At 49.8% G+C, this 26320-nt stretch overlaps 1 protein-coding gene across 1 annotated transcript; it reads left to right on the top strand.

Moving 5' to 3' along the window:
* Positions 1-14530: 14530 nt before the first annotated feature.
* On the top strand, positions 14531-18872 carry B3GALT5 (beta-1,3-galactosyltransferase 5). The gene is made up of 2 exons (XM_019809110.2): positions 14531-14630; positions 15728-18872. The coding sequence occupies exon 2, from the start codon at positions 15728-15730 to the stop codon at positions 16661-16663; it is 936 nt and encodes a 311-aa protein (XP_019664669.1). The 5' UTR covers positions 14531-14630; the 3' UTR covers positions 16664-18872.
* The last annotated feature ends 7448 nt before the right edge of the window (positions 18873-26320 follow it).

Genomic DNA, 26320 nt, shown 5'->3' with positions numbered 1-26320 from the left:
GCAGGTGGTTAAGTCTAGAGTTTATGAGATAAAACAGTGGAAATGGCCATGGGTCTGGTGCTTGTGTCACTGAGTGGATTCCAAGGCCCTTCAGTCTGAAAAGGTGGAACTCGAGATGTCTGTGGGATGTCCAGTGGCCTTTGGATTTGGAATTAGGCAAAAAGTGTGGAAGGTTAGTATGGCTTTGGGGATTATTTTGTGTAGAGCTATGGGTGTGGATGAGGGGGACTATGTCAAAAACAAGAGAAGGTCAGGGGCACAGCCGAATTTTAGGGGCAGAATGAAGAAGAGGAATCAACAAAGGAGAGTCAGAGAGAAAAATCAGGGAGGTTGGAGGAGGACCAGGTGGGCACCCCATCGAAACCAAAGAATGTGGTAGTTACAGAAAGAAAACCTTGGACAGAAGCCCCTGACATCACATGTAAGTCATGGAAGTTAAAGACAATAAAGCCAGTGTGCTCTGTGGCTCAGTCTTGACATTATGCTTTCAAAGTCTCTTCTGATATGTATGTATGTATGTATCACTGGTTTAATATTCAAAGGCAATTTGAACCTTTACTGAGATCTTTCAAAGGACACCAAAGACGATTCCATTCATAATGCCGAGAAAAATGTTCAAGTCTTGTTATTCCTCCTCTGTGTCTGTCCCTTTCCCCTCATCTAAATTTTCAAAATATTTCTCTGATCTAGCCCCCACCACCCCTTCTTTTACCCTGGAACCTCTTGTCCTCCATGTTGATTCTTTTGTGTTCCTGTAGTCTCTTTCTCCCTTTTCCAGCATTTCTCAGTTCTTCCCTTATCTACTACCCAAACTCTGTGCAAGGAGCAAACTGGTAAAGGCAGTGTACTTGGTAGATCGGGAAGAGGAATAGGCTCTGAGTACCCCCATGTTAAATCTTTCCTGACACAAAGCAGGCTGCTGGCCATCTTTGGCAGAGTGCTTTCAGATAAGCAGTGCGAGTGGAAGTAGGTTGCAGTGGGTTGAGGATTCATTAATTAATTGGTGGATGAGTTAATACAAGTGGTGAGTATAAACTGTTTATTCCAGGAGCTTGATTTGGAAGGGAAAGAAAACAAGAAGCTGACCAGAAGATGTCAGGTGATTGAGATAAGGTTCTTCACACATTTTTTTGGGAGGGAATTTTGTTTTGCAGTCATACTTTGAGCTGAAACCCACATGGACAGTGATTGTCATCTTAAGAGAAAAATCAACACCATATGCATTGCTCATTATTATTTATTGTCATTGGAACTGATGAGGATGAAATTCATAGTTCCACTGGATCTGATGCCTGGATCCCAGAATACGGACAGGGATGGAGGTGTGAGTACGGATACACCTTGGATACACCTTGAGAGGAAAGAATGAGCTGAGCCTCGGGGCTTATTGATTTAGTGAAAGATAATTCTTTGTTTTATGGTCATAGACTCTGCCCAGATATTCACCTCAGATCATTTATTCAACAAATATTTGTACACCTCCTACTATTTCTTAACCCCTGTGTTAGGCCACGAGGTACCTGGAGCTCTGGGGAATGAATGCAGTAGGGTAGGTGCATATTAATACCATCATTCTTGTTCCAAAGATTCCCAGCGGGAAGTGACTACGGGGCTCTTCTATTAAAAGGCTGAGTGACTCAAGTTGGGAGTAGGGCAGTGGTTGCCGTGATTCACCGCAAAGGGGCTGTGGATGTAGACAGATGGTTGCCTGCATCGCATGAGGGCCATGAGACTTCGCCTTGACCAGCTGTCTTGCACCTTGGTCCCTTGATAATAAGGGAATCCTAAAAAGTAGGTGTGACTCAGCATTGCTTGTCACGACCGTGGTAAGGTTTTCTCAAGTCCGGTAGTTTGAGGAAGGGTCAGTTTCAACTAGTGAAATAGTTATTTTGTATAATGACGTTCACTTTCTCTGCTATGGAGGTGTCTTGACAAGGCTTGCACTATGATCTAGGTAAGAGTGTTTGTATCCAGGCAATATTTATATACAAATGGCAGTTGTGAAATTTGTTTCTAGCGTGTCATGTAGAAATTTGCTTTCTTAAGAAGACCGCTAAGATATTTGCCCCATCTCCCTTCCATGTGATAATTCTCCTCGAGTATCTACTGGTTTACCCTTCATGGCTCATAGTCATACATGAAAGTTTAGGTTGAACAGTCCTGGAAGGTTGAGTGAAGTCTCTTGGTGACTGTGTAGGTGTCAGCGTTTGAATCATGAAAAGGGGGCCTTCATCCTCCCTGATCAGTGAGTTTCTTTTCCAAGCATCATGGCCTCAAAATTTTGTCCAGGGCCCGGGCAGAGTCATCTGCTTCAGGCCGGGCCACGTGATCTTGAGCCCAGCGAGCAGAAATCATGATGTTTTGCCTTATTTCTATTAGAAAAACGAAGTACATTTCCTCATCACGTGTTATCCGTGGAATCCTTCCCGAAGACAATCAGCAAGTAAGATATGCTGGAGGAAGTTATGTGATCATCGTGTAGGAAAAGAATGACAGGTCTAAGAATGTGGTTCATCACCTCGAGGTAGAACTTGCCCACCTGGTACAAGAGCATCCATGAAACCAGAATCTTCTACTGCACCTCCTGTGGTGAAATCAAGGGCCCGTGGTCCACAGGGCATTCTAGCAGAAGGACAGATGGTCATAACGGCATTAGCAATAGTAGAAGCTTGAGTGGTCCTGCCTGGCCCAACCCAACTGCTGATGCTCGGATAGGGCTTTATGCTTGTTTGTAGATTTTTGCGGTCCTCCTCTGTCAGGGTTGAGGTAACTGTGAGGGACAAAATCCATGGAGAGAAAAATTCCCCATAATCATAGGAAGTAGCAGGTTGAGGGCGATCTTCAGGGGCCCTGGAGAGTGAAGGTGTTTGGGTCAGGACGGTGTTCTGCGGAGGGCCAGCTGCTCTTTGAAAGAGTCCCTTCGGCCATGTTGACAAATCATGCATGCCCTTGACTTTTGTGTTCGGACAGCCATGGTTTATTACTGTGTATATGCACTATTTTCTCAACAAAAATTATCTTTCATCCTCTTACCCATATGCCTACCTTCTGGGACCAATAGGCAAATTAATGCTACGAACGTGCTGTTAGTTCCTGTCTTTCTTCTCTGCACAGCTTTGGTTCCTTTCCCTGCTAAGGCATTTGAGGTTATGTCTGAACACCCTAATAGCACTCCACACGCTGCTGCTGGCGACCCCCCAGCCTCCTCGGTGTGAGCAGTCGGGGGTGAAACTCTCACTATTGCTTTGTCTTCGCTCAAGTAGCCAGGTTCTATTTCTTCTGGGAAATAATTGAGGTCTTATGAAATGTACATAAAGCAAAAATACCCAAGGCACTGAAAAATTTTGTGAAAAAATTTCATCCCGAGGAGATGCCGTATAAAGCAAGTGTTTGTTTTCCAAGTCGGAAAATGTCTCCATGTTGCAAAGAAGCATGATTTGGCTTTTGGAGACATGGGGATCTTCTGTGACTCATTCAGAACTTTCCTTGGGGCTCTTGTATGTGGCAAATATTGTGCGTTGGCGGGTGCTACAGTGGTAAAAAATATGGAAGATGGTCCTTGCTCTGTGCTGGAGTTAGCAAGCAGCAGGAATGTTAGTCCAAGGTTTGCACAGAGAAATAATAAAGTATGACCTATGAATGAAAGCGATAAAATACCATATGGGGGGTGCCATGAGTGGTAAATGAAGGCATGGCTTTGCTGAGGAATTGGCGGGGCTTGGGGGTGAGCTAGAGTTAACCTAGCAGGAGTGGCGTGGGGGGCAGTGAAGGAGGCCAGAACACGTGTAGGGAGGGCCGTTTTCACAGAAGGGAAAGAACAGTTCTGTTCTTGGGGCTGAGGGGAACAAGTGTGGCCTGAGGGTAGAGGCACGGAGGTCAGCTGGAACAGATGGTGCAGGGCACGGGCTAATTGAGAAGCCGCTCTGTGAGTCGTCATCTTAAAGATCAGCTGAACTTGTTGGTCAAGAAATGAAATTTCAAGCCATGAAGACACATCGCATGCAGCCCAGCCCAGCCTGAGCACTGCCTGCTGTGTCCGTTGCTTCTCATTTAGAGCATTTCGTGTAAATTGAAATCTGGGCAAGCCCTAGTTCCAGAATGGTCACACTCACTGGTTTTAATTACTTTTCTTCCTTCTCTCCCCTGTTCTGTGGTTTGCATGCTGAATTCCTGTCACTCTCGAATTCTATGGTGAGGGCGCTCAAGCAGCCTAGAGTCTATGGCTCTACCATTTGGGCCATAGGCATGAGGAATAACAGGGGAGAAGACGCTCCCTGAGAGAAATCTCTTGTATTTGTTTTCAAGGCGTTTTATATGCTGTTAAAGGATGATATCCTTCCTATATTTCATCAAACCCAGGCAATCAAAGAGCTTTTGCCAATTTTCCAGATCTTTCTAATGTAGTTGATTGCACAGAACAATCAGCAACCCTATTAATGACATTCTGCTGTATTCTGTCTGCTACGTTATTAATTTTTGTTGTTTAATTTTCGGTTAGAAGAAAGGCTGTAGGTCTTAGCCTACTGAAATAATCCAAAGCTTGTTAAAAAAAACAACACAACACTGTAGATTGGCCTTCCTGGATCTATGTCACCATTGCGTTTTGATGGTGAGGATAAAACTGTCCTGTACGATTGTCCAGTGTTATTTGGGCTGTTCAGAAAAGAATGCTCTGGAGGTTTAAAGAAATTGGGTTTTAAACACCTTGAGTCGTGATTTTGGTTTCTGAAGGTTGGGAGCTGCAAGTACAACATTTTTTTTTTTTTAATAGAGAAAGCTTCAGTACGGGGTAGATTGCAGAGCGAGGGGACAGCAGGAGTGCCTCCCCCCAAAAGCGCACTCATGTCACTCCCTTTCAGTGTCAGAGTCCAAGTCACCAGCCCAGGTACTGTTACCATCTCTGTGTTCAGGAAAGAATGAGTCTAGAGGGTCTGGAAATGGCACTTCCCAGTAGGAGGCACGGCCAATAGCCTGGGAGAGTGACTTGCCTCTGGGTAATAAGTTCACATAGCTGAGGACGATCCAAGGGGTCCAAGGAGACTCCAGCACTACTTCCAGGGACCAATATCCCGCCTTTCACGTAGCGGGTGCCCGGTAAATGTTTGGAGATTATCCCTGCTACGACTGAACTGTGCCCCCCCCCCCCCCCGATTCATATGTGTGTGGTAACATTTGAGGGTGGAGCCTTTGGGAGGTAATTAAGTTTAGGTGAGGTCATGACCATGGGGGATTAGTGTGTTTGTAAAAAGGAGACCCAGGAACACAAGAGAGCCCTCATACACTTCCCTGTCTCCTTCCCTCCCTCCCTCCCTTCCTCTCCTTCCCTTTGCCATGTGGGGACACAGTGAGAAATCAGCTGTTGTGAGCCAAGAGGGGGGGCTCTCACCAGAACCCAACCATGCTGGCAGCCTGATCTCCAACTTCCGCCTCCAGAGCTGTGAGCAAGAAATGTCTGTTGTTCAAACCAGCCAGTCTGTGGTATTTTGTTGACTAAAATGTCAATCCTGAAAACACCTTCTAAAACTCTAAATTCATCGACTCTGAGACCAGTGATCATTGGTATGAACCCTGCACTATATCTCCTCAGATTTGAGCGGCCATATTTGAAGTTAGTGGGAGGCTTCTCTGTCATACTATGGGTAGGAGACGAGAGGCCCCATCAGACCCCAGACTTATCAGTGTATAAAGCTTAGGGAAGGACTATGGAAGCCCTGGTGTCCTCAGAAAAGGCCTGACCTGGATCCCGCTCTGCCTGGTCTCCAGTCTTATGCCCAGGCTTTCCCTCTGCACACCGTCCTATTTCTGGAACCCACTAGGCCTTTCCGGATTCCCTGCCTCTGCCCATCAGCCTCCCCAGAGCATCCCCCCTGCAGACCTCTGTTTTCTTGTCTGCCTTCAAAGAAAAACCAGAGCTGGACAGCAGATAAAGCAGGAAACCAGATTGTATTCTGGAACTACTGCAGTGGGGGAGAGACCCCAGGATAGAGCGGGGTTCAACTGTGAACAGAGCACAGACAAACAGGATGGATAGCCAAGGACCAGGGCCGTGGTGGGGTGGGGGCAGCCGATGAGAGATTCCTAGGAGGAGACCTCAGGGGTTGGGGTGCTGGCCAAACCAACCTAGCAGGATTCTAGCTGAAATTGGGCGGAAGCCTGAAGGTCGAGGCCTCGTTGGGGAAGGAAGTTGGAGGAGCCCGATGGGAGCCTGGGCCGGAGAGTGTTGGGTTCACTCCCCAACTTGCCATGCTGAGCAGCAGCCGTGGTTCTGCTCGTGCTGTGGGTCGTGAGCCCCTTGCAGGTCTGTCTTCTCCATCGTGGGCCTGCTGGTACCGGGACCCCCGCCTGCCACAGAGAGGAGCGCCTCAGGACTGGTTTTCTGAGGCTGCGGGAGGGCCTGGGGCAAGGGCATAGCGCTCACTCCCTCATGATGGCCACAGGCTATGCCAAGAGCGTTTCTAGCAGGATGTGTTCCTGTCTTCGTTGGTCAGCTTGGAAGGACACGCACGAGATGCCCCCAAGACCACGCTGGCCCACAGCCACTGCCCCCTGATAGGCAGATGGCAGATGGGGTTTTTGCTCACTGCTCCTGCTTGGGCTCCTAAGAGGATGCGAATGGCAGAGACACACCATCCTTCACTGGGTGGGACACTTGAATGCCCTTCTCACCAAAGAGGAGCCCCCTGTAGACACCTGCATGTGCAGGCCTGGGCCACTGGCTCCGATGTGTCCGCGGTGGTCGGGCTGCTGGCGGGAGAGGCCACGGCTGCTGCCACCTCCTGTCGGGCCTCCACTGAGCCGCTGCAGGACCCAGGTAGGCGGTAAACCAGTTTGTAAATGTGAGAAGGGTTGAGTTAGAGTTATGGTTTATTTTATTAAATAGGGAAAAAATTTGAAATTATAAGCCTCTATCGCCAGTTAGAAAATACAATTAAAAAGTACGTTGTGGGGCGCCTGGGTGGCACCACGGTTAAGCGTCTGCCTTCGGCTCAGGGCGTGATCCCGGCGTTATGGGATCGAGCCCCACATCAGGCTCCTCCACTATGAGCCTGCTTCTTCCTCTCCCACTCCCCTGCTGTGTTCCCTCTCTCGCTGGCTGTCTCTATCTCTGTCGAATAAATAAATTAAAAAAATCTTTAAAAAATAAATAAATAAGAAGTACATTGTGTCCAAAAAAGGAGTAAAAGTCTGTGGCTCACAGACGTCTCACACTGCTCAGACCCCAGCCTGACCGCTCCGCCCCAGCTCAGCTGTGGCCCGACCCGACGGCGAGACCAGAGAGAAGCAGCAGTGGGCAGGAAAGCCTTTTCGGAGTGACTGGCAACGTGGGGCTGCCCGTGTCCCCCGGTGCCTCCCATTTTCACGGTGCCGGCCTCCCCTCCAGGGGCCACACTGCTAGTTCTGAGTGTGACCACGTCAGCTGAGGTGTGTGAGCCTGTCTGCCATGGGCTGTGTGGGACCCCGAGTACCAGAGCAGAACTAATCACCTGGGGTCCAACCACTACGATGGAAAAAGCCCTACATTCTTATTTTCACGAACCTCCAACTGAAATTTAGCACTTTCTTCCATTATGAACGTGGGCACCATATTGGTTTCATGGAGCTGCCATAACAATGGACCCCAGGCAGGTGGCTTAAAACAACGGCAATGTATTGTCGCACACTTGCGGAGGCTGGAAGTCTGGGGTCAGGGTGTGGGCAGGGTTGGTCCCCCAGGCTGGCTGTGAGGGAGACTCTGCTCCAGGGCCCCCTCCCCCTGGCTTCTGGTGTTTGCCAGCCATCTTGGCATTCCTTGGCTTGTAGTAGCATCACCCCATCTCTGCCTACATCTTCACATGACATTCTCCCTGTGTGTGTGTGTCCAAATATCCCTTTTTTTAATAAAGATTTTATTTATTTATTCGACAGAGATAGAGACAGCCAGCGAGAGAGGGAACACAAGCAGGGGGAGTGGGAGAGGGAGAAGCAGGCTCATAGCAGAGGAGTCTGATGTGGGGCTCGATCCTATAACTCCAGGATCACGCCCTGAGCCGAAGGCAGATGCTTAACCGCTGTGCCATCCCAAAGATCCCTTTTTTATAAGGACACCAGTCCTAACTGGATTATGGCCCGCCCTAATGACTTTATTGTAACTTGGTAAAGACCCTGTCTCCAAATGAGGTCACATTCTGAGGCACTGGGGGCTAGGATTCCAGCACGCCAGTTTGAGGGGGACACAAATCAGCCCATAGCAGACACTGACCCACGCAGTAGAGCCTGTGACATTGTCTCTGAAAGAAATCAGTGGTTTTTCACATCACATGGCAGTATTTATAGGCATTTCCAAAGATGGGCAAAGCTCCTGCTGCCTTCAAAATTTAAGGTAGTTATCAGACCTGGAGCCAGAAATTGTTAGGTGCATAAAGAAGCACATATATGACTCTGGCACACATTAAAAATGATTTTGATACATTTATTTCAGCATCACTGATTTCCTTTGTAATCCTATATGTTTGGGAGTGGCCAGCCGGGAGTGAAGCTCTCCCAGCAACTTCTAGACCACTCTGCCCACTCTCCTTTGGGTTTGGGTCACCCAGTGGACAGCACAGCCCTGCTTGTCTATGACCTGGAGCTGGGCCGAATACCTCTAGCAACGTGGAGCTAAGAGAAGGAGTTGGATTATGGATAGATACTACCAAAGGGAACACCTGGATTTTAGAATGAGGACAGAGACAGTCACTGCCATGGGTAGAGCCCTTTCCAGCCACTCTGTGAGGCAGACCTTATGATCTCCATTGGAGACAAGGACACAGGTCTGCAGCGTGAAAGTACCCACGTGCCAAATATGCCACCGTGCTGTCAGAGCCGAATGTGAACAAGATCTGTTTCCAAATTCCTCGATCTTTCCATCCCCGCAGGCGGTCTGAGATTAACAGAAAAGGACTTTTTAAAATCTGCTCCATAGCATCTTAAGCTGACTTACAATGGCAAGTGGAGTAGGTATAGATTTGACATTGAACGCAATATCACAGAATCGTCTAGAAACCTCACACTTAGATCAAGGGGTCTGCCTTCTTTGGCCGATCGTGTTAAAGCAGACATCAGCACTTTGGAGTTTTCAGAAAAAGCAAGTCCCAGACTTAGTTTCCCAGGGCCGTATTAATCCTATTTTTATTTTTCTATTTATTACGTTTTGACATCTTATTCCTGGCTGGGCGGGGACTGCCCCTCCTAGGGCGAGCCCTTTCTTTTTTCATCGTTATTATGTTCAGTTAGCCACTGTATAGTACATCATTAGTTTTTGATGCAGTGTTCAATGATTCATTACTTACGTGTAACACCCAGTGCACATCACAACACATGCCCTCCTTAATACCCGTCACCCTGTTACCCCTCCCTCCCCCCACCTCCTCCTTTCTGAAACTCTCAGTTCTTTTCCCGGGGTCCATAGTCTGTCATGGTTCACCTCCCCCTCTGATTTCTCCCCCTTCAGATTTCCCTCCCTTCCCCGTAGTCCTCCATGCTATTGCTTAGTTCCACATATGAGTGAAACCATATGATAATTGTCTTTCTCTGATTGACTTATTTCGCTTAGCATAATCCCCTCCAGTTCCATCCATGTCAATGCAAAGGGTGGGTATTTCTTTTCTGATGGCTGAGTAATATTCCATTGTATATATGGACCACATCTTCTTTATCCATTCATCTGTTGAAGGGCATCTTGGCTCCTTCCACGATTTAGCTATTGTGGACATGGCTGCTATGAACGTTGGGGTGCATGTGCCCCTTCTTTTCACTACATCTGTATCTTTGGGATAAATACCCAGTAGTGCAATTGCTGGGTCATAGGGTAGATCTATTTTTGAAGTGTTGAGGAACCTCCACCCTGTTTTCCAGAGTTGCTGCACCAGTTTGCATTCCCACCAACACTGTAAGAGGGATCCCCTTTCTCTGCATCCTCTCCAACATTTGTTGTTTCCTGAGTTGTTAATTTTTGCCATTCTAACTGGTGGGTGTGGTGGTATCTCAATGTGGTTTTGATTTGAATTTCCCTGATGGCTAATGATGTTGAACATTTTTTCATGTGTCTGTTAGCCATTCTTATGTCTTCTTTGGAGAAGTGTCCGTTCATGTCTTCTGCCCATTTTTTGACGGGTTATTTGTTTATTGAGTGTTGAGTGTGAAAAGTTCTTTATAGATCTTGGATATCAGCCCTTTATCTGTAATGTCATTTGCAAATATATTCTCCCATTCCGTGGGCTGCCTTTTAGTTTTTTTGACTGTTTCCTTGGCTGTGCNGCTTCCTTTACTGTGCAGAAGCTTTTTATCTTGATGAAGTTCCAAAAGTTCATTTTTTTCTTTTGTGTCCCTTGCTTTTGGAGTTGTGTCTTGAAGGAAGTTACTATGGCCAGTGTCGAAGAGGTTATTGCCTATGTTCTTTTCTAGGATTTTGATGGATTCCTGTCTCACATTTAGGTCTTTCAACCATTTTGAGTTTATCTTTGTGTATGGTGTAAGGGAATGGTCCAGTTTCGTTCTTCTATACATAGCTGTTCAATTTTCCCAGCACCACTTATTGAAGAGATGGTTTTTTTTTTCCATTTGATATTTTTTCCTGATTTGTCAAAGATTAGTTGACCATAGAGTTGAGGGTCCATTTATGCAGTCTCTTTTCTGTTCCATTGGTCTATCTGGCTGTTTTTGTGCCAATACCATGCTGACTTGCTAATCACAGCTTAGTAATATAGCTTGAAGTCAGGCAACATGATGCCCCTGTTTTGTTTTTCTTTTTGATCATTTCCTTGGCGATTTGGGGTCTTTTCTGGTTTCATACAAATTTCAGGATTGTTTGTTCCAGCTCTTTGAAAAATGAGAGAAATTAGGGAATCAACTCCATTTACAATAGCAACAAAACCCATGAGATACCTAAGAATAAACCTAAGCAGAGAGGTCAAGGATCTATACTCTAGAAACTATGGAACACTTACAAAAGAAATTGAGGAAGACACAAAGAAATGGAAAAACATTCCATGCTCATGGATTGGAAGAATAAACATTGTTAAAATGTCTATCCTACCTAGAGCAATTTACACTTTCAATGCCATCCCTGTTAAAATACCATCTGCCCCAGCCAGGACCAGGTCTTTAATAGGCAAAGGAACCCATNCACCTTCAATGCCATCCCTGTTAAAATACCATCTGCCCCAGCCAGGACCAGGTCTTTAATAGGCAAAGGAACCCATCCAGAGACACATGGCCTCTGTTGGCCCTTATGCTCAGGAGACAAGATNTCCAGAGCCACATGGCCTCTGTTGGCCCTTATGCTCAGGAGACAAGATTCCTGTGCCTTCATTGTCCCAGCCAGGGGCCACCCTAGAGCCTGGGCCAGAATTACTCAAACTAGCCAGTCCTAATCTGTTCACCCTGCCGTGTATCGCCTTTTTCACAAGAATACTCAATAAATGCCGTGACCTGGACCTGTCTGTTGCTCCTAACCAAAATCCGTGACCCCCCCATGGCCCAGCATGGCAGCCATGTCTCTTGTTTCCAAGAGAGTCAAAGTAACATTAATGCTTTCTTTCAGTGACATTGACTTCCCTGAATTGTCATTCAGTCATCATTATAAACTAAGACCTGGACACAAAATGGGTTTGTTCTGTGATGCACTGTGGCCCATGAAATCACTGTGCAAAAAATCAGACTTGGGGTTAAATAAATTCAGGCTGTTTTACAGAAGGTATCACCTTTTCAGAGATTTATTTTTATTTAAAATTCTTCAAAAATATTAATGTGGAATAATTTACATATAGCAGAGTACACAAATCTTGGGTGGATGGCTCAATGAATTTTTACATATGTAACCACCACCTGGATCAAAAATAAAATATATCCAGCTCTCCAGAAGGGCCCTTGTGCCCTTTCCTGGTTAATAATCCCTCCACCAGAGGTGATTACTATCCTGATTTCTCTTATCATTAATATATTTTGCCAGGTTTTGAACTTCTTATTAATGGAGTCATTCAGGACATACTGTTTCAAGTCTGGCTCCTTTCATTCAACATAATGTCTATCACATTAATACATACTGGGTATACCAAAAGTTTGTATTTTTAAATGGCTATGTAACATTTCATTGACCCATTCTGCTATCGATGGAAATTTCTTGTTTACATTTGGGCCATTTATCGATGTATTGCCTCTCGGCTCCAAATTCACTCTTCTTTGACTACTCTGTGAAAATGGCTCTGGGCCCACAGTGACTTCTCTGCTGTCAGTGGGCTAGGCTGTGCCCTTGTCATGGACATCTGCCTCTCAGGCCGGGGTTGGGGGACTTTCCTGGAGCTTTCATCTCAAGCTAGAGGCAGTGCTGCTCCTTGTTCCTGCTGTTCCTGTGTTCTTAGAGATCTCTTTACTTACTGCTAATCCCTCATCACTCAGATCCCTTGTTAGAAGAACAATGCTTTATGTGAAACTTTCCCTTTGATTTACTGTGTGGCTTCTCTCTCCTGATTGGACCCAGACGGAGAGCAGTTTTTGGTTCCTGTGTGCAACAATGTGCTCTGCACGTTCTTGGCCATGCCTCGTTTCTTTTGGGTATGAGCTCAGGTGTGGTCTGCACGTTCTTGGCCATGCCTCGTTTCTTTTGGGTATGAGCTCAGGCGTGGTCTGGACGTTCTTGGCCATGCCTCGTTTCTTTTGGGTATGAGCTCAGGTGTGGTCTGCACGTTCTTGGTCATGCCTCGTTTCTTTTGGATATGAGCTCAGGTGTGCTTTGCCGGGTCGGAGCATATAGCTTTCCCTGCAGTAGATGCTGCCATATAAATATGGCTTTCCAGCATCCCACTTCCTTTCAGTCATCTCCATGGGTGGCAGTTGTCCTTCCTTATGGTTTTATTTGCATTTTCCTGATGACTAATGATGTCTGTTCCTGGGTTTTGGCCATTTGGATATCTTCTTCTGTGAAATATTTGTTCATAATTCATTTTTTTAGATTGTGGGTTTTTGTTTTTTGTTTTTTGTTTTTTTTTGCTTTGTTTAGTTTTTGTGCTTTCTTTGTTGATACATAACAGTTCTTGATATATTCCGGGTAATAGTCCTTTGTCAGAAACATGTAAGGCACATATGTTCTCCCTTTCTGTGGCTTGCTTTTGAAGTCTTTCGATGGCATTTTTTGAAGTTCCATTCATTATCCTTTTCCTCAGATCCAGGAGGTCCTCTCCTGCCCCTGCCACCCAGTCCCGTTAACGTTCATTTTGCAGTCTGACTCTTTGGCTTTCCAGCCTTTGGGGATATGGACTTCTGATCCCTTTGTTGTCAGGCCCTGTAGCCTTAGGTCAGGAGTCCTACCCACCTGGCCTGGGGGGGGGCCCTCTGTTTGACAGAGTTAAGACACTGACTTCCAGGTTCCCCACAGACAGCCTCTTCCTACCTTAAAGCCCCTATCTTTGTGCTGTTACTTACTTGTTCCTATGTAATTCAAACGTGCCCAAGGTCTAACCTATGCACAGCCCTCTGGGGTATTAGGAGGGCATGCCCCTGCCCTCCAGGCACTCTAGCCCAGAAGGGGCACAGTGACCCCAGCCTGGAGCAGAAGTGACACCTGCAGAGGAGTCTGGGGAGGGCAGGAGGCACTGGAGAAGGGAGGGAGGGGCCAGGCACCTTCTGGCTTGCCTTGATCTATAATTCATGCACAATACTTATCTACTCCAGTTCCGAGGCTCTGTGTCTGTGTCTGTGTCTGTATTGCTCGTGGGTTGAAAGAGCAAAGCCTGGTATCCAGAATCTGTTAAATTAACCATTGTTCCGTACTGACTGGATGGCCAGGCCACACAGGCTGGCCCAGGTGTGTTTTGAAGGTGAGCCTTCCATAGCGGAGATAGTTGCCTGTTCATGACTCTGTCCCTGGAGATGCTTTATGCTAAGGGCTCCTGCCTCTCAGCCAAACTGGGAGGGACAGAACCTGGGGGATACATCCTCCCTTTTCTAGAAACATGCTCTTCCAGGCTCTGTTCCTTATTGGTGCTAGGTGCCCTCCCCAATCCCCTTCAGTCGGTCCTTGCAGCACAACATACAGACTCAATCACAGGCGTAAATGCAGATATGAGGTGTAACTTCTTGGTCACACTGCTGGAGGTAGGAAGCGTGTTCCAATTGCACATGAAAATAAACGACCTCAGGGAGTGTTGGCCAGTCGGGCCATGCCCCTTGCTCCGCCTCATGGGTGCCGTTTGGTGTCCAGTGAGAAACCTAGGCAGTTAAGTGCTCCCTGCATGCAGTATTATTGTCGACAGGGGCACCGTGGGGTGGAATCCGTCTTGATCGCACCCACTCTGCAGAAGAGAAAAGTGAGCTGCAGTGGGGTCCAGATGCTCCTCAAGTTCACCTGGGTAGGTGGTGACCTGGGTCTGCAACGCGCTGGCACGGCCAGTGCTGAGGCACTGCTGGTGAGACATGGCTGATTTAACGGCACTATTCTGTTTGTTTTTTCCTTATAGTGACTCTTGAGGAAGGGACTCATCATTTTGGGCAAACGAAGGGAGTCCAGAACTGGACAGTGCCCAACGGCATTCGCTGACAGCTCTTTGGCAAGTTTCCTCTTGGAATCTACCCTGTGGTTAACCTTCAAAGCAGAGGGTCATCAGAGCCAGGAGAAAGTGAGTTACTTGCTTTCTTAATGTTATAGCATCAACACGGGTGGTCCTGCATTTGCTGAGGATGGGAGGTGTGTGGGCACAAGAAGAAAGCATCAGGAGCTTTACAGAAGTAACCCCCCAAAATAAAAGCAGCACCACCAGCAGGGACAGAATTCCAAGATACGGTACTGCCGCCTTATCCGAGGTTTTGTGTTCTGAGGTTTCAGTCACCTGTGGTCCACCGCGGTCCAGAAGCAGATGGTCCCCATTCTGACATATTGTCAGAAGGTCATTAGTAGGTAGCCCAACGGGACGTCACACGCCTGCGTCACCCACCTCACTTTCCCTCATCTCATCACATGGGCGTTTTATCATCTTACATCATTACAAGAAGGGTGAATACAACACAGTAAGGTACTTTGAGAGAGAGACCCCATCACATAACTTTTATGACAGTTTGTTGTTATAGTTATTGTATTTTATTATCAGTTATTGCTGTGACTCCCTTACTGTGCCCGATTTAAAAACCAAAAGTTATAGGAATGTATGTAAGGGAGAAAACAGTGTATATAGAGTTCGGTACCGTGCTTGGCTTCGGGCATCTGCTGGGCATCTTGGAAGGTGTTCCCACAAACAAGGGGGATGAACGTAGTTGTGCAGATCAGAACATTGGCCTTGCTTCTTTCTGGATGTGACAAAACGGTGCTTGATGCGATCCGAGGAGAATGCAAACAGTTCGTGCGTTTACATCTAGAACACATGCTTTCCAGTCTTGAAGGTTCTCTAGCTGGAATTCGTTATGGAGTCAGGGATGGGCAGAGCTGGAAGGACCTAGTGGGGCATCTGGTCCCATATTTTAGAGGGGGAAGCTGAGACTCCCATGGGTGAAGGGCAGGCTGGCTGGAGCCCGGTGTTCCGACTGCGCACTGTGGAGTGAAGGATGCCGTTGGGCATCCCTGCTCACCGTTGAAGCTCTCCAGCTCTGTGCCGTGAGACCCCAGGGTCTCTAGAACACGAGCCCTGGGACGTGGGTGTCTTCCCCCATCTAAGCCTGCCAGGGCAAAACTAAACATGCCGTCCTTCTTTCGCGGTCTGACCCCTCACTTTGTCCCTTTCAGATGGCTTACGCGAAGATGCGCTTGTTGCACGTTTCCCTGGTGGTCCTGGGAGCCCTCTGTTTGTATCTTAGCATGTACGGTCTGACTCCTTTTAAAGATGAGCCGTTTGTTTTCAAGAAAGAAAGGGGGACCTTCCTTCAGCTGCCAGATATCAACTGCAGGCAGGAGCCCCCCTTCCTTGTCCTGCTGGTGACCTCCTCCCACGAACAGATGTTTGCTCGCACGGTCATCCGGAACACATGGGGAAAAGAAAAGAATGTGAGCGGAAAACGCATAAAAACCTTCTTCCTTCTGGGGGCCACCGCCAGTAAAGACCTGTCGAAAGTGGTGGCGCAGGAGAGCCAGAGGCACCGCGACATCATCCAGAAGGACTTCACGGACGCCTACTTCAACTTGACCCTGAAGACCATGATGGGAATCGAGTGGGTCCACCGCTTCTGTCCTCAGGCAGCTTTCGTGATGAAAACGGACTCGGACATGTTTGTCAACATCGACTACCTGACCGAGCTCCTCCTTAAGAAAAACAGAACCACTCGGTTTTTCACCGGCTTCTTAAAACTGAACGAATTTCCCATCAGGGACAAGCACAACAAGTGGTTTGTCAGTAAGTATGAATACCCGTGGGAGAAGTACCCGCCCTTTTGCTCGGGCACGGGCTACGTGTTCTCCAGCGATGTTGCAAGTCAGGTGTACGATGTGTCCGACAGCGTCCCGTTCATTAAACTGGAAGACGTCTTCGTGGGGCTCTGCCTGGAGAAACTGAAAATCGGGCTGGAGGAACTCCACTCCGAGCAGACCTTTTTCCCAAACGGGTTGGCCTTCTCCACGTGTCGTTTTAAGAAAATCGTGGCCTGCCATTTCGTCAAGCCTCGCAACATGCTGAGCTATTGGCAGGCTCTGGAAAATTCTCTGGAAGAGGAGTGTCCAGCGGTCTGAGGGGAGCCCGGCGGCCCCTGTGGACACACTTGAGACAACCCACAGTGATGGTTTTGGGAGATCTTCAGGCGGTATCTCTGACGATTGTCATGGGGGCAGGGAGGGAGTGAGGAGGGAGGAGGGAGAGGCAGGGGAGGGCGACACCCTGCACCGCTGCACATCTAACGGCGTTTGTAAGCCTGAGTGAAACTGCTCGGTGCCCGAGCGATAGCAGGTGCCGTCTCTTGAGTCCCTGCACTACTGCGCTAAGTGTCTGATGCACGCCTCCGTTTTCCCATTTCCAGGATCAGCGTCCACATGCAGCGGTGGGTGTCGGCATCCGCCTCTCACACACCGGGCAACAGCAGCTCACAGAAACACAGGGCCCTGTCCCGAGGCTCCCAGCCAGCAAATGCGGGGGCCGGGATGAAAATCCAGCGCTGTCAGAACCCAGGCGCGGCCCCTGGCTTGGCCCGCCTCTCCATCCTGACTCCCTTGGCCGGGAGTGGAGGCCAGGAGGGCTCAGAGGGAAGCCTGATGGTGGCATCCTTCAGTCCCTTTCTAGAGTCCTTTCCACCTCAGCTCCCAGTCCTTGAGCTTTTAGTGTTGTCACTGGGGTGAAGCTGCACGCCCCCCAGCCCCTTCATTCACTGCAGTGGATCTAGTGGGGACCCCGAGTCCCTGTGAGCCGCTTGGCATTCAGCTCACGGCACAGCAAGCGCATCCCCGGCCATCGCCCTTAGGAAACGGCCATCTCTAGGCAGAAACCCGTGTTTATAGATTCGGCTTCGAAATAACCGCAAATCGTAGCCTGTTGAGCAGATCTCTCAGCCACACTGCCGACGTCCCCAAGGGCACGGCATCTCCTGTGAGCGATCTGTTTGCTCAGATGCCCCTGGTCTGCACTTGAGGGCGCCAGGGTCACACCGGAGGGCAGCGGGGCACCAGGCTGGGCCTGTGGAGGATTCTGGGAACTTTTCTGGGAGTTCAGGTGGGTTTATGTCAAGATGCCCTCCAGGACCCTGTTGGACTCTGAGCTGAAATGAGCTCTGGTCAAGGGGGGCTGTCTTCCTGGCCTGCTTCTCATGCTTGACCCAAGCTCATCTTGGCATTTCTCAGACGGCCAGGGAACAACTGAGTTTGTGGAGTGGAGATTAACCTTCCGTTATCAGGTTCGTGGGAGCCCGTTCCGCAAGTTGTGGAGGGAGGCCCTGCTTGGCTGGGGTCTTCACCCGTTCAGCTGCTGTGGGATCCCGTGCAAAGTCGCCTTGCCCCCGGTCGTAGGAATGGTTGGTCTTATTTGTTACGTGCCCCGACCTGACTTTAGCAGCACTCAGAGTGAAGGCCTCGCGGGGCTGGGTGTCCCACAGAAGCCGGACCGAGCACATGCCTGAGTCCAGGAGGGGGTATTGCTGCAAAATGACTGTGGCGACACGAACTCGAACAGCATTTCTCCTATCTGCTGCTTCTCCGCAGATGTGTTTCCTTACCCTGGCGGCTCTGGCTACGTGCAGAAAACCTTCCTTCCCAGGTGGGACAGTCAGGGACTGAGCTCAGATTTTGCCGGAGCCTTCGTCCTGCAGGAGGGCTGCCCCTGATTCGGAAGATAATGGTGGGTGTGGGGGGTGTTGAGGGTGAAGGAGCTCGTCTGGCAGCAGGGCGGGGTCTGTGCCTACATGTCTACCCCGTGTGGGGTGTGTGTCCGTGCGGCCCCTGGGCTCGGTGGACTCGGGATGGCGGACTCGGGATCCGGCCTTCTCATCAGCCTGTAGCTCAGTCAGGGACCGTGAGCACAGGCATGGCTGTGTTATCCGAGTCGGGCTCTTGGGCCCAACAATGATAGAAGTGAGGCAGGACCCAAAATTCAAAGACACAAGCAGGGCTTTGTTGGAGAAAGTTCCCACTAGTGTTCCCAGTCCTGTCCCCCTTGTGCCACTAAGGGACGGAAAAGTGCCTCGTCCTGATGGGCTGATACTGGCAGGCAACCCAGCAGCCCATTGGTGTTTTTGGAGCCACGGTCTTCCAAGGTGGTGGAGCTCCGTCTGTCCCCGCCTCAACAGGATATGGCCTGGCTGTTGTTTGAAGTCCGGCTGGTGTGGGGTCAGATCCTGGTTCTGCTCTGTGAGAAAGAAAAGCCGTTCAGGAAGAAGAGCCGGCCAGAGGCGCCCCAGGTGCATAATGTTTTTCATCTGGGGCTTGTTCCTGTGGTCCCCGAGTGTCTCATGCCCCCCCCCCCCCCCCCCCCCCCCCGGAGAGATTTCATCCGCCCGATGCTTGAGGGGAATGTGGATGGAAGTCTGGTATCTGCATCCTGCTTATCAACGTCTCATTGGAGGTCTGGCAATGTCTCGCTATCTGATCTAATTCTGACGTGGGAACGTGGTCCCCAGTGGATACGGGCTGAATCCCCGTGCGAGCATCGGCTGGATATGGGACTGTTGTAGTCTAGAGGACAAGAATTTGACAAGTAAATGAAAGAAACGTGGCCCAAATAGAAACAGCAGTAAAATGGCCACTAAGGGTGCAAGGAAAGGCCAGAACCAGATAACACTTGGCAGGTCCCCATTAATGAAGTCCCAGATGGTTTGAACGTGGGGGTCTTAAAATTATGGAGCCAGGAGGCCTGTGGGAGGGTGACGTCAGCTCTTCATTCCACCTCCCCAGAGACTTGAGTGTAGAATCAACAAGCTGGGTTTGCAAAGCACATACTCGGCCTTGTTCGGCCAGTGGAGTCTAAGGCTAATTCGTGCTCTAAAACCATGGAAACCAGAGTCTAATGATCTCAGATAAGCTTAAGCTCCTGTCTGGTTTCAACTTCCCCTGTGGACACAGTGGCTGTGACATTCTGTATGACAGCGTCGTTGTCCATTCTTCCCCCAGCTGGTCCTATCACAGGTCCGACCCAGGGAACTCTCCTGGCATTCAGCAGTCCCACGGCTCCCCCGGACCTCTGTGGGGATAGCTGAGTGTTAGAAGGGTTATTGGCGAATATTTGAATATTTTCAGGGGGAGGTGCAGCATGTCCCACAGCCCAGTCGCCTCTAGTCTTACTGGTATCAAGACACTGAACTGGCGTCCCCTTCCCATCCGCCATTCCTTTAGCTAGACCCAGGGGCCCTGGGGAGGACGGGATGGGCCCTGAGGGGGTGAGTGGTTGTGGGGCGTCCACAGGGAGCGCTTGTCATCATCCAGGTCTCCCTCTTCACTGTCGCCGTATACCTGAGGGCCTGTGTGATGGTCTGGGGAACTGCCGCCGAGGCTGTATCTCCTGGATCTCATGCCGTGTTTGAGTTGTGGTGGCATTGCCGCACAGGAAGGGGCGCAGGGCTGGGCGGTGGGGTTAACCGCACCTTTGGGGGGCAGCTGCATTAAATGGTACTAGGTATGCTGGCTCTTTCGGCAGTCAGATTACAGGTGGAGGGCCCGCAAGGATCACGAGGGGTCATGTGGGGGCGGCCTGGGATCTAGCTTGGTATAGCAGGGGCTGGCTGATGGTTTAAAACGTGTTGCTGTAGTCAGGTCAGTGGGTGTTGGGGGGATCTGGAGGACCGGGTTCGTGTGAGATTTATTGGCTCTGTAAATGCGGTGGACTTGGACCCGGGACCACTCTGCAGGCCTGCCCCCCGAACATCTTTATGTGTCTCTCCGTGGACCTGTTCATGATATACCCAGTGGTCTGATAAGTTTCCAGTGCGGTCTGAGATGATGTTTTTAGTAATTTCGAACAAAGAATTTTCTTCCCCTTTCCCCATGTTTTGCTTACACCCTAGTACTATCAAGGAAGACATAAACACCAGGACAAGAAGGGGTATAGTTAGTTTTATTTTTTCTTCACCTAGCAAGGACAAAAGAGGCGTGAAAGGACAAGAGAACAGACCCAGAGCCACCCCAGGAAATGTCAGATGAAACTGGACCCCTTCCCCAGAAGGGGCAAACCGAGTGTTTTCCAGGGAGTGGGGCTGCTTAAGGCAGCAAGTGTATGGGAGACACAGATGCAGGACAAGAAGGGGGACGATGGTCCGCCACATTCCTTACCTGTTTCTGGTGATGACTGTCNCTTTTTTTTTTTTTTTTTTTTTAAGATTGATTGATTTATTTGAGAGAGAGAGAGAGGGAGAATGAATGAGCACGAGGGGGAGAGGGAGAGAGAATCCCAAGCAGACTTTGCACAGAGTGCGGAGCCCCACACGATCTCACGACCCTGAGATCTTGACCTGAGCTGAAATCAAGAGTCGGACACTCAACCGGCTGAGCCTGCCAGGTGCCCAGTGACTGTCTTCTGAACACGTATTTCAGAGCTTCCGTTGGTTCCTAGGTGTAGGTGTGGTTGGCCCGCAGGTCCTGTAGAAGTTCGGGAGGGGATGAGTTTAATCCTGGTGAGATGGACCCAGCTGGGTACTCCTTCCAGTCCTGTGGTGGTGGGAGTGGCCAGAATTCCTGGTAGGCTCCTTTCCATTTGGGTTGGAGCTGGTCTCTCGGTGATCCCTCTTGCCATGTCGCAAGCACTGTTGTTCCCCAGGCCCAACCTTTAGGAGGACAGAGGGATCCTGGTGGGAGCTGGCAAGATTTTACTGCCACATTGCGTAGGGCCCGTTGAGTCTTGCATCAGTTACCCTAGCAGTGAGAGTCCCCACTGTTGCTCTGAAGGGACTTGGGCAGCCCCAGATCTTGGAATGATTTCTATTGAAAGACATTTGCACATCTCAGTAGCCTTTTCTGTCCTTGAACAGAAAGCCTCTACCCAACTGGTAAAAATGTCAGCAGATGCAAGAAGATACTTACAACCAGCCTTTGGAGGCATCTGGGTAAAAGCCGTGCCTGCGCCCTCAGAGCTTGTCCTTCGGGGGAAGCAGGTTCCAGCTCCAGCTGTGTTCCTGACGTCATGTTGCCGACCCTATAATGCACTCCGTGTGCCTGCCCTCCGGCCTCCACACACCAACCCGACCATGAGGGGAGGAAGCTCTGGGAGCCAAAGTGATGTTTTTCTAGTGACACCTGACGTTAGTTTTGCACTGAAACTCGCAGGGGCCAGGCTGGTTGGTGACTTCACTTTTGGGTGTCCAGGGGGTGATGACTGATGGTGAACCCCGTTTGCTGGGTGCTGAGATGAGCACGCTACATGCAATACCTCTGTAGCTGCTCGAAACAGCTCTACGGGCGAGGGTGCCCNCCTGAGCTGAAACCAAGATTCGTATGCTTAACCGACTGAGCCACCCAGGCGCCCCCAACTATGTCCAATTTTTAGTCCCAGAAGAATGAAAACAATAAACCAAATTGCCAGGAAACACACGTGGGATCACTAATCTGACTTTTCAGTCCTACTGTTTGCTGTATATAAATAACTACAAACATAGCATCTTCGGGACACTAAAAACTACACTCTGGATTTGAGGTCATTTTTCAAAACCGTAACTACAAAGCAATGTCCACTCTCTTGAGCGGTGCGGGTGAATTCTGGACGTGGGGGCCCCTGCTTGGTGTCCCGGGACCTGGTCAGCCCAGGTATGAGGAATGTGCACGGCCCGCAGGTTACTCAGGAAGAGTCACTGACTCCTGCACCTCAGGGGGGTGCTTTAACCCCGCAGAAGGCACTTAGTTGCTGAAAGCCAGCCTTGGCTCAGGGGGCAGCTTCCCTGGTCAACAAACCTNCCCGACCATGAGGGGAGGAAGCTCTGGGAGCCAAAGTGATGTTTTTCTAGTGACACCTGACGTTAGTTTTGCACTGAAACTCGCAGGGGCCAGGCTGGTTGGTGACTTCACTTTTGGGTGTCCAGGGGGTGATGACTGATGGTGAACCCCGTTTGCTGGGTGCTGAGATGAGCACGCTACATGCAATACCTCTGTAGCTGCTCGAAACAGCTCTACGGGCGAGGGTGCCCGCGATGGCCCCGCTTTGCGGGTGAGGAAGCCCAGGCAGCAAGAGGGCGGGAACAGCTCGCTCGAGGTTGCAGGCACAGCTGAGAAGTTGCACACTGAGGGTTGGAAGCCCTTGGGCGGACCTCCCTGGCCATCAGGGGGCCCCCTCTCCATGTTCAGCGGGGTGCAGGAGCTCCCTGCACGCCCTCCGTGCCCCTCCGCACGCCCACCCGCCTGCGTCTGAACCCAGGCTCCCGGCATGCGTTCTGGGACTAGGCTTTGCCCCTCTGCTTTTGCATTTGATTCCAGCTCTTCTCACCTGGTGGAGTGCAGGACTCCCGCACGGGGCCCCACTCTGCTGGGTCGCCCCACAAGCACACTGTCATTCCCATCTTAAAAAACCCACCAGCAACCTTCCCTTGACACCTGCCTTTCTCTCCGGCTGCCGCTCCGTTTCTGTTTTCTTTGCAGTTCAACCCCACAAGAGAGCTCTATGTGTTGTAGTCTTAAATTTCTCCCCTCCCGTTCTTTCTGAATGCTCTCTATCAGACGTTGCTGCCCCCTCCACCAGCCGGTTCTTACCAAGCTCTCTGAGGACCTGCGTTGCTGGTCCGGGCTGGGCTCATGGTCCCTATCTTGCTCGACTGCGCAGCTGGCCTCTTTGGCTTCAGGCCTGGCTCCGTCCCCAGCTTCCAGGATGCTTGGGGCTCTTGGTTCTCCTCTCACCTGCTGGCTGCTCCTTTTCTGTCTCCTTTGTTTGGGGCTCTACCTTCAGATTGTACCCAGAGGCCGACCTCTCCCCACCACCTCACCGCTGCACCTGCCCAAGTCCCTCCCCTCGTACCGGCGTTCCTGTTCTTGTGCTGGGTCCTGCCCGCTGTCTCCGTTCCCACCTCTGCACCCCTTAGGTCTATTCCCAAAACAGCTTCTAGAGCACTCTTCAAAAATAGAGATCAGAGCATTTCATCTGTCCACCCAGAGCCCCCCGGTGGCTCCCCATCTGTGAGGAAAAGCCACATCTTTGATGTTATCTGCTTCTATTCCTTCACCTTGTTCCTTCATGCTGTCCCCTTTCTACCACTCTGGCCTCCTTGAACAGCACTACCCTTCCAGCTGCACTGGCCTCCTTGCCTTCCTGGAACAGCCCAGTCACGCTTCACGAGCTGCAGGGCCGTTGCACTGGCTGTTCCCTTTGCCAGGATTACTCTTTCCTCAGAGCATCTCATGGTTCACTCCTTTGCCTCCTTCAAGCCTTTGGTCAGATATCACCTTCTTGGTGAGGCTTACCTTGCCCTACCCCATGTCCCCTTACCTTGTGCTATTTTTCCATTGCACTCATCAATTTCTAAGAAATTATATAACATGTATTTATTTTAATATCTTTTTTAATTTATTTTATTTTTTTATTTTTTTATTTTTTTATTTAAAGATTTTATTTATTTATTTGACAGAGGTAGAGACAGCCAGCGAGAGAGGGAACACAAGCAGGGGGAGTGGGAGAGGAAGAAGCAGGCTCCCAGCGGAGGAGCCCGATGTGGGACTCGATCCCAGGACGCCAGGATTATGCCCTGAGCCGAAGGCAGACCTTTAACGACTGAGCCACCCAGGCGCCCCTATAATATCTTTCATTTATTGTTTATTTCAACCCACTTTAATGAGAGCTCTGTACAGGCATGGATCTTTGTTTCCTTCATTGATGCACCTTAAAATTTTTTTTTAAGTAGGCTCCATACCTAGCATGGAGCCCAACGCAGGGCTTGAACTCATGACCCTGAGATCAAGAGCTCACTTGAGATCAAGAATAAGACGCTTAACTGACCAAGCCACGCAGGTGCCTCTGGGACACCTTAAATAGCACAGCTCCTGGCATATAGTTGATGGTCAACAAGTATTTGTCAACTGGAACTGAAAATGGCTTTTATGGGAGATGGTTTTAGAAGGGGAATAGGAGAGCCTAGCCTGAAAGGGGGAGAATTCTAAAACACAGCAAACAGCATGGCTCCCAGGAAATCAGGAAATGAGGAGTGTGCTTTTACTGCAAACCGTGACCTGAAAACCTAGAAGGGCTTTAGAGCAGTGCTTCTTGACCTCATGCCCCCCTCTCTCGGTAGCGGAGAGCCTCAGACACTGGGAAGCCTGTGGGACCCTATAATGCACTCTGTGCACCTGCCCTCCGGCCTCCACACACCAACCTTGTCTCACCCGACACCCCCTTGACCCCTCCCTTCCATCTGTATTGATGGTTATAGAAATCTGCCTCCTTTTCTCAACTGTGTCCAACTTTTATTTATTTTTACATTTTAAAGATTTTACTTATTTGAGAGAGAGAGAGCACGGGGTGGGGAGCAGAGGCAGAGGGAGAGAGAGGAATCTCCAGCAGACTCCCCCCTAAGTGTGGAGCCCAACGTGGGCTTGACCTCACGACCCTTCAAAAAAAAAAAAAAAAAAAAAAAAAAAAAAAAAAAAAAAAAAAAAAAAAAAANAGCAATGTCCACTCTCTTGAGCGGTGCGGGTGAATTCTGGACGTGGGGGCCCCTGCTTGGTGTCCCGGGACCTGGTCAGCCCAGGTATGAGGAATGTGCACGGCCCGCAGGTTACTCAGGAAGGGTCACCGACTCCTGCACCTCATGGGGCTGCTTTGAACCCCCGCAGAAGGCACTTAGTTGCTGAAAGCCAGCCTTGGCTCAGGGGGCAGCTTCCCTGGTCAACAAACCTGTTGCACAGATTTCAAGGACCGTGTTTGATGACAGAGGAGTAGAGTTCAATCGTGTACGTGCCGGTTGAACTAAGAAACTACATATGTGCTGTGATGAATAAATCTTTCTAATATGACAGCAACAGAAATAGTAGGGCATCTTAATTTTACAAACTGCAAGACCTGCCATTTATTGAATTACTGAAAATTGTTCCCTTGCTCTCCAGCCTTGGAGAATCTAGATGGAACCACATCAGTCATTTGGGTGGAAATCCTGATGCCGCTGCTGCTTTGTGTGGACGCCGCTTTCGTCCTCAGGTCTAACCGAATTACCCCGAACCTCCGGCTCCTCTTTCCGCCGAGTCCTGAACTCTTTGACACCTCTACCCACCTTCAACGTTGTCCACACGTCCAGTCTCTCAAAGAGTTCCTCGTACGGAACGCAGACTTGGGCTGCTCTCGCTTCCTGGCGCGCTCTGGGGTGACCACCTTCTCAGACAAGGTCACCTGTGTCGTGGGCTCTCTCCCCGGAAGCCCTTCGATTCTCCAGCTTTTCTTTCCTGCTGGCAGGGCACGCGTGGCCGGCATTGGCGCTCCTCACTCCTGATAAAAGTTGAGAAAACAGTTGCCAACGCAAGTAAAATCTTTGTGCTTCTGGACATAAGGAGAATTTGGAACTCAGCCCCATCCCCTCAGTTTAGGGGTGAAAACCAAGATTTGCGGTTGGTGCTTCAGCCCAGCGCTCAGAGGGGCCTCCTGACCCTCAGCCTGACACCGTCCCTACTGTGACACACTGCTTTATTCTCTTTTATTTTTTCATACTGAAGGTACTTAATTCCTACTTGTCTTAAAACACACCATTGCAGCCCCATTGTGCTCTGTGTAAAAAGAGAGGAAAGAAAACACCAACAGAACTTGTCCATCCTCCTCTCCCTGAGCCGCCTCTCAGTAGCCTGATGAACTTCCCTTCCCGTTCCCCAGGACGCATGCAATGCAGCTAGGTGCCACCAGACTCCACGTCCCTCCCCTGAGCCTGGTCTCCAAGGTCGGAACTCCCCGGGCACCTCCCATCTGTCCACTCAGTTCCGGCCAAGGCTCATGCTTGCGACTTTCCTCTTGCTCCCTTC

The sequence above is a fragment of the Ailuropoda melanoleuca genome, chromosome 1, assembly GCF_002007445.2.
Source record: "Ailuropoda melanoleuca isolate Jingjing chromosome 1, ASM200744v2, whole genome shotgun sequence".
NCBI classification, from domain to species: domain Eukaryota; kingdom Metazoa; phylum Chordata; class Mammalia; order Carnivora; family Ursidae; genus Ailuropoda; species Ailuropoda melanoleuca.
Note: the sequence above shows the minus strand (reverse complement) of the source record. Positions and strands in the feature narration are given on the sequence as shown.